Consider the following 8,092-nt stretch of genomic DNA (forward strand, 5'->3'; position numbering starts at 1 on the left):
CCCAGGCGGGTCTCAAACCTGCGGGCTCAGGCAATCCACTCACCTCAGCCTCCCAAAGGCGCGGGATTACAGGTTGAGCTACCGAGCCCGGCTAAGAATAACATTTAAAAAAAAGAAAACAAATAGAAAGATGGCAGAAGTTCTTCATCATTAGTAAATAGCTTATTATTTTTATTGTTGCTGTTTTTGTTTTGAGACAGACTCTCACTCTGTTGCCCAGGCTAGAGTGCAGTGGGGTGATCATAGCTCACTGCAGCCATACAGTCCTAGACTCAAGTGATTCTCCTACCTCAGTCTCCCAAAGTACTGGCAGACTTTCCAGCAAGATGGTGACAGGGCAGCCTAGTCTATGAAATCCTCTGCAAAGGAGAACGCAGAGGGTCTCTGGCTCTCTCCCGGGGGGCTGCGGACCCCAACGTCAGCAGCCTGCTCTTCACACAGAGCTTGGCTGACCATCGCCACCGCTGGGGCATCACAGTGGTCTGGACAGCCACTGCAGCTGCAGACACAGCAGCGGCAGACACAGCAGCGGCAGGCACCGCCAGCCTTCATGGCCGCCATAGCGCATCGCGCCACCCGTGCCTGAGGCGATCCACAACTTCAGTCCTTGAAGCCCCTGCAGCCAAGATCTGCTGGGATCTGCCACCTCTGCTGCCACCTTGCCGTCCTGCCAGCCGTGGGTCTACTCCCGTGTTCCCTGTGGCAGGCTCCCATCTCCGGCCTCTGTCAAGCTCCACCCCCTCTGGGGCGAGCAGTTGAGATAGCACCACCTGCTGGCGATTCAAGGTAACAACATCGAGAGGGGAGAAACAAGCTTGAAAAACAGACACAGGCCAGATTTGAGTGGTGAACTGAGGGTGATCTGAACTGTCCTTCACAGCAGGCCAGGGGGAACTGACCCTAACTGCAAACTAATTTACCAGCTTGAAAAGACAGCTAGAAATCAGAGCTGACAGGACACTGCACTTAAACGAAAAGTCTCAGAGTGTACTCGATTGGTTCTATTAGTTTAATGACTTAATTCTATTCCTACTGTTTTGTTCCTTTTTTTTTCTTTTCCTCTTCCTTTTCTTCTCTTTTCTCCTCTCTGTAAACCATATCTTTGTATAGAGGAACAGCACACCAATAAGGTGGTTGGTTAGCTTGTATGTTAGCATCATTTTATGTTTTATTTTTTTTTTTGTATGGCAGTTGGTTAGTCTGTAGCCGTGGTCTATTGTTTTTATCTGTTTCAGTTTAGGTCTCTCTCTCCATTTGTCCGTACACTCATCTGTTTCCCCTCTTACTCCTCTCTCTCTCCACCCCCCTCTTTCCCCCACTGTCTGCTCCATTCTCTTCCCTCTGCTAACCACATTTTATTTCAGGGAGTAAACCTACAGCCCCACTGCATGGACAGATTCCAAGGCAGTGGGAAGTGGGTTTCAGATTATCCATACACCTGTTGGCGAATACCAGGACCTGCAGATAGATTTTGAATCACAGCTCCCCCCTTAAGTAAATCTCAAAACTGCAAAAAGAACCACCCCAAACCTACAGTGCAACTCCAGAACTGAACAAGGTAAGAGGGCATACATAAAGAATAGGAGATTGAACAAACAGAAGTAAAACAAATCCCTCTACTCCTGAATAACAGAATTAAAGAAGACGGTGATGTAGACGGAAGAAAAAAGTAGGGAGGGGGAAAAAAACCACACAAATGAAGAAAAACCAAAAGAAGAATATAGGTCTCACACAGACCCCTGGGAGATCAGACACTGAGAAAACAGATTCTGGAACACAAACAATGAAGAGCCTCCAGAATGATTGGTCACATGCAACAAACTGAGACATCAAGACATTAATAGAGAGAATTAAAAATATTGAGGAGAGACAAGAGGAAAATAGGAAGGAGTTGATGTCAGAAATAACAGCAGTAATGAATACTGTGATGGAAATAAATAACAAACTAATAAGCATGGAAAGCAGAATTAGCCAAGCAGAAGAAAGAATCTCAGAGCTCGAAGACCAAAACACAGAACTAACCCAAACTGTCAAAAAACATAGAAAAGAAGCTCAAAAAGACAGAACAAAACCTGCAAGAGATGAATGATCACTTCAAGAGACTGAACCTAAGAGTAATTGGCCTTCCTGAGGCAGAGAGAGAAACAGAGGCCACATTGGAACAAACATTTCATGAAATCATTGAAGAAAACTTCCCTCATCTCATCAAGGATGACAAAATTCAAACACAAAAGATTCACAGAACCCACGCAAGACAACAAATGAGAAGACCAACTCCCAGACATATAATAATTCGCCTAAACAAAGTAGGTATAAAAGAAAAAATCCTAAAGGCTGCAAGAGAAAAAGGTCAGACTACGTACCAGGGAAGACCAATTAGAATAGCAGCAGATTTATCTACAGAAACCCTCCAGGTTAGGAGAGCTTGGAGCCCTATCTTCAAAGTTCTAAAAGATAAACAATTTCAACTGAGAATAACCTACCCAGTCAAGCTAAGCTTCATCAGTGAGGGAGAATTGAAATCTATCCCAGATATCCAATCCCTAAGAATCTACGCTGCCACAAGACCACCTCTACAAGAAACACCTAAGAAAGTATTGAACACAGAAGAAAAGGAAAAAAGAACAACAATGTTCTTCATAAGAGTACAGGCAAAAGATTAAAAACACACACGATTCAACTCTAAAACCAAAAGAAAGACAACACACAAACAGGAAAAACAACAACTCTGTAAGAACATTACAATAGGGATCAACTCTTACATTTCAATAATTAATTTGAATGTGAATGGACTAAATGCAACACTGAAAAGACACAGAATGGCAAAATGGATAAAATATTACCAGGCAACAATCTATTGCCTTCAAGAGACTCACCTCACTAGAAAGGACACTCACAGACTCAAAGTAAGAGGATGGGAAACAAATTTTCAGGCGAATGGAACACAAAAGAAAGGCAGAGTCGCAATCTTAATCTCAGACAAAATACCCTTTAAGCTATCAAAAATTTAAAAAGATACAGACGGCCACTACATAATGATAAAAGGTTCAATTCATCAACAAGAAATATCCATCCTAAACATATATGCACCAAACATAGAAGCACCAACTTTTATAAAGCAGCTCCTAGGTAAACTAAAAAAAAGATATCGATTCCAATGCCATCATAGCTGGGGATTTTAATACCCCACTCACAACCCTAGACAGATCATCAGGACAAAAAATCAGCAATGAGATCCGAAACCTCAATGTGACTCTTGATCAAATGGACTTAATTGATACCTACAGAACCCTCCATCCAAAGACCACAGAATACACATTCTACTCATCACCACATGGAACGTACTCTAAGATCGACCACATATTGGCCATAAATCAAGCATAAGCAAATTTAAAAGGACTGAAATTATACCAAGCACCTTCTCGGACCACAGTGGAATAAAAATAATCATTAACACCAACAAGGTCCCCCCAAAACCCACAAAGACATGGACACTAAACAGCATGATGCTAAACAACTCCTGGGTCAATGAGGAAATCAAAACAGAGATTAAAAAATACCTGGAAAAAAATGAAAATGAAGAAACATCTTACCAAAATCTCTGGGATGCCATGAAAGCTATAGTAAGAGGGGAGTTTATATCCCTACAAACGCACATGAAGAAAACGGAAGGATCACAAATTAACAGCCTAAGAAGCCACTTAAAAAAGCTGGAAAAACAAGACCACAAAATTAATTTCAGCAGAAGAATCCAGATCACCAAAATAAAAGCCCAAATCCAGGACATAGAAGACAGAAGGATAATACAAAAAAATCAATGAAACAAAAAGCTGATTCTTCAAAAGGATAAATAAGATCAATGGTTCCCTAGCTAGACTGACCAAGAAAAAGAGAGAAAAAGCCCAAATAAACACAATCAGAAACACAAAAGATGAAGTCACATCTGACCCTGAAGAAATACAAAAGATCGTTAGAGACTACTATGTGCACTTTTAGAAACAAACTTGAAAACCTTAAGGAAATGGAGGACTTTCTGTCATCACACAACCTGCCTAGGTTGAAACAAGAAGAAATTGAGACCCTAAATAGACCAATAACAATTAAGGAAATTGACTACATAATAAGAAAACTACCTACAAAAAAAGCCCTGGACCAGATGGCTTTCCAGCAGAATTCTACAAGACATTTAAGGAGGAGCTTATACCAATCCTACTGAAGGTATTCCAGGTGATTGAGAAAAATGGAACTCTCCCCAAATCATTTTGCGAAGCTAACATCACATTGATACCCAAGCCAGGTAAAGACCCAACAAAGAAACAGAACTATAGGCCAATATCTTTGATGAACATAGATGCTAAAATTCTCAACAAGAACCTAGCGAACCAGATTCAACAACACATTTCAAAAATCATCCATCATGACCAAGTGGGCTTCATCCTTGGAATGCAAGGCTAGTTCAACATTCGTAACACCATAAATATAATTAAATACATCAACAGATGTCAAAACAAAAACCACATGATTACATCATTAGATGCAGAAAAAGCTTTTGATAAAATCCAGCATCCCTTCTTGATAAAAACCCTCAAATATCTAGGCATATGGGGAATATACCTCAAAATAGTAAAAGCCATCTACAAGAAACCCACAGCCAGCATACTCCTAAACGGACAAAAATTGGAACCATTTCCCCTGAAAACTGGAACAAGACAAGGATGCCCACTCTCACCTGTCCTGTTCAATATAGTATTGGAAGTACTGGCTAGAGCAATCAGAGAAGAGAAGGCAATCAGGGGTATTCAAATAGGAAAAGAGGAAGTCAAGCTATCTCTCTTTGTAGATGACATGATCGTGTACCTTGAAAACCCAAGAGAATCTGTCAAAAACCTCCTTACACTGATAAAGGACTTTGGCAAAGTCTCAGGATATAAAATAAATGTGCAAAAGACAATCGCATTTCTTTACACCAATAATAAACAAACGGAAACCCAAATAAAAACCACGATTTCATTCACAATAGCCACAAAAAAAAAAATGAAATACCTTGGCATCTTCCTAACCAGAAACGTGAAAGACCTTGACAATGAAAACTACAAAACACTGCTCAAAGAAATCAAAGATGACACAAACAAGTGGAAAAATATCCCATGCTCATGGTCTGGAAGAATCAACATTGTGAAGATATCCATCTTACCTAAGGCAATCTACAGATTTAATGCAATACCCATCAAATTACCAGCAACATTCTTCTCAAACAACACAGGAATTCATATGGGAACACAAACGACCAAGAATAGCCAGAACAATCCTCAGCAAAAAAAACAAAGCAGGTGGTATCACATTACCAGACTTCAAACTTTACTATAAAGGTACAATAATCAAAACAGCTTGGTATTGGTATAGGAACAGGCATATAGACCAATGGAATAGAATTGAGATTCCAGAAGCAAAACCTCAATTTCTCAACCAACTCATCTTCGACAAAGCCTCTACCACCTACCACTGGGGAGAGGAGAACCTATTCAGTAAATGGTGCTGGGAAAACTGGCTGACCACATGCAGAAGATTGAAACAGGACCCCTATCTATCCCCATACACAAAAATTAACTCTAAATGGATCAGAGACCTAAATGTAAAACCTCAAACCATAAGAACCTTAGAAAATGAAGGACATACCCTCATGGAAATTGGAACTGGCATCCAATTCCTGAACAAAACCTGAAACCCACAGGACATAAGGGATAAGATAGACAAGTGGGACCTCATTAAACTGACAAGCTTCTGCAAAGCCAAAGAAACCATCAAGAGAGCAGGGAGACAGCCTACAGACTGGGAAAAAGTATTTGTCAACTCCAGGTCCGACAAAGGCTTAAAATCTTGGATTTACAAGAAACTCAAATGTGCTGAAAAGAAAAAAACAAACAACCCCATTATAAAATGGGCAAAAGATATGAATAGACACTTCTCAAAGGAAGACATCCGAGCAGCCAACAGACACATGAAAAAAAGTTCAACCTCACTAATTAGCAGGGAGATGCAAATCAAAACCACACTGAGATACCACCTAACTCCAGTTAGAATGGCAATATCAATAACTCAAAAAATAACAGTTGCTGGAGAGGATGTGGTGAAAAGGGAACACTTCTACACTGTTGCTGGGAGTGCAAACTTGTGCAACCTCTGTGGAAAACAGTATGGTGATTCCTAAAAGTTCTAAATATTAACCTCCCATATGACCCTGCAATCCCCCTACTGGGAATATACCCTGAAGATCTCAAATCACTCTTTAAAAGATACCTGCACATGTATGTTTATCACAGCATTGTTCACAATAGCAAGAACCTGGAAGCAACCATGCTGTCCATCAAAAGAAGACTGGACTAAAAAAATGTGGTACATATACACGATGGAATACTACACAGTCATAAAAAAGAACAAAATCATGAATTTTGCAGCAACCTGGATGGAACTAGAGTGTATAATACTGAGTGATCTCTCACAGAAACAAAGATCTGAGTATCACATGTTCTCACTCATATAGTGGACCTTGAACATCCAACGTAATGCTATAAGAAAATGACTGACTATGGGGGGCAGGGGAAGGGAGATGGGATTAACGGTAGTAAATATCTGTCTGGGGATGGGGAGACACCTCTTATCAACAAGGGTGCCTGAACGAAGCATATTTGTATACCTAACCCTTAACTGTACCCCATAGTATCATAACAAAAAATATTGATAAAAAAAAAAAAGGACTGGCAATACAGGCATGAACTACCAAAAAAATTTTGTACCAATAGGGGTCTCACTATGTTGCCCAGGCTAGTCTCAAATTCCTGGCCTCAGGTGCTCCTCCAGCCTCAGCCTCCCAAAGTGCTGGGATTACAGGTGTGAGCCACTGTGTCTGGCCAGTAATTCGTCTAAATATAAATGAGCCCTTTAAGAGGCAGAGGTGGGAGTACTGCCTGAGACCAGAGGTTCAAGACCAACCCGAACAACCTGGCAAGACCTTGTCTCTACAATAAATAAAAAAATTAGCTGGGCATGGTCGCACCTGCCTGTAGTTCCAGCTACTTGGAAGGCCGAGGCAGAAGGATCGCTTAAGCCCAGCAGGTCAAGACTGCAGTGGCTGTGAGTGTGCCACTGTACTCCAGCCTGGGTGACAGAGTGAGACTCCGATTAAAAAAAAAAAAAAAAGTAAGCTGGGCTCGGTGACTCAGCCTGTAATGCCACGCCTTTGGGAGGCTGAGGTGAGTGGATTGCCTGAGCCCGCGGGTTCAAGACCCGTCTGGGCAACTTGGCGAGACCTCATCTCTACAATAAATCAAAAATGAGCTGGGCGTGGTAGCGCACGCCTATAATTCCGGCTACTCGGAAGACTGAGGCAGAAGGATCGCGGAGCCCAGTGGGTAGAGGCTGCAGTGGCCGGGAGCAGTCACTGCACTCCAGTCTGGGTGACGGAGTAAAACTCCAACTCAAAAAAAAAAAAAAGTAAATGAATTAAATTTTCCAATCAAAAGGCAGAGATTGGCAAAATAGATTTTAAAATATGACTCAACTATATGATGTCTATAAGAGACCCACTTTGGATTCAAAGACACAAATAGGTTGAAAATTTAAAAATGGAAAAAAATATTCCATGTAAATAGTAGCCAAAAGAGAGCTAGGGTAGTGACACTAATATCAGACAAAATAAATTTAAAAATTACTACAAGAAACACAAAAAGACATTATTTATTGATATAAGGATCAATCATTGAGAAGCTATAACAGAGATGTTGGTCAAAAGATACAAATTTTAGTTAGATGGAAAAAATAAGTTAAAGAGATCTATTGTACAATATGCTGACTATAACTAATAACAATGTAACTAACAACTAATAACATTTTTAAAAATTGCTAAGAGAATAGATCTGAAGTATTCTCGCCAGAAAAAAATGTAAAAATGTAAGTATGTGAAATCATACATGTGTTAATTAGCTTGATTTAGTCATTCCATAATGTATACATATTTCTGTTTTAAAAAATTGTTTCTTTTTTTATTATAAAGATGTGGGGTACAATTCAGGGCTAAGTATACAAAGGTTGATTA

General features: G+C 40.3%; 1 protein-coding gene across 1 annotated transcript in view; it reads right to left on the bottom strand.

The window, feature by feature from the left end:
* FAM178B (family with sequence similarity 178 member B) overlaps window positions 1–561 on the bottom strand; it is a 102,290-nt gene extending 101,729 nt beyond the window's left edge. The window contains exon 1 of the mRNA XM_021708692.1: window positions 438–561. Within this exon, the coding sequence (XP_021564367.1) occupies window positions 438–561 (124 nt within the window). The remainder of the gene's footprint in view (window positions 1–437) is intronic.
* Window positions 562–8,092: the final 7,531 nt, after the last annotated feature.

The sequence above is a fragment of the Carlito syrichta genome, unplaced genomic scaffold (assembly GCF_000164805.1).
Source record: "Carlito syrichta isolate Samal-C Ts95f unplaced genomic scaffold, Tarsius_syrichta-2.0.1 Scaffold143520, whole genome shotgun sequence".
NCBI lineage: Eukaryota > Metazoa > Chordata > Mammalia > Primates > Tarsiidae > Carlito > Carlito syrichta.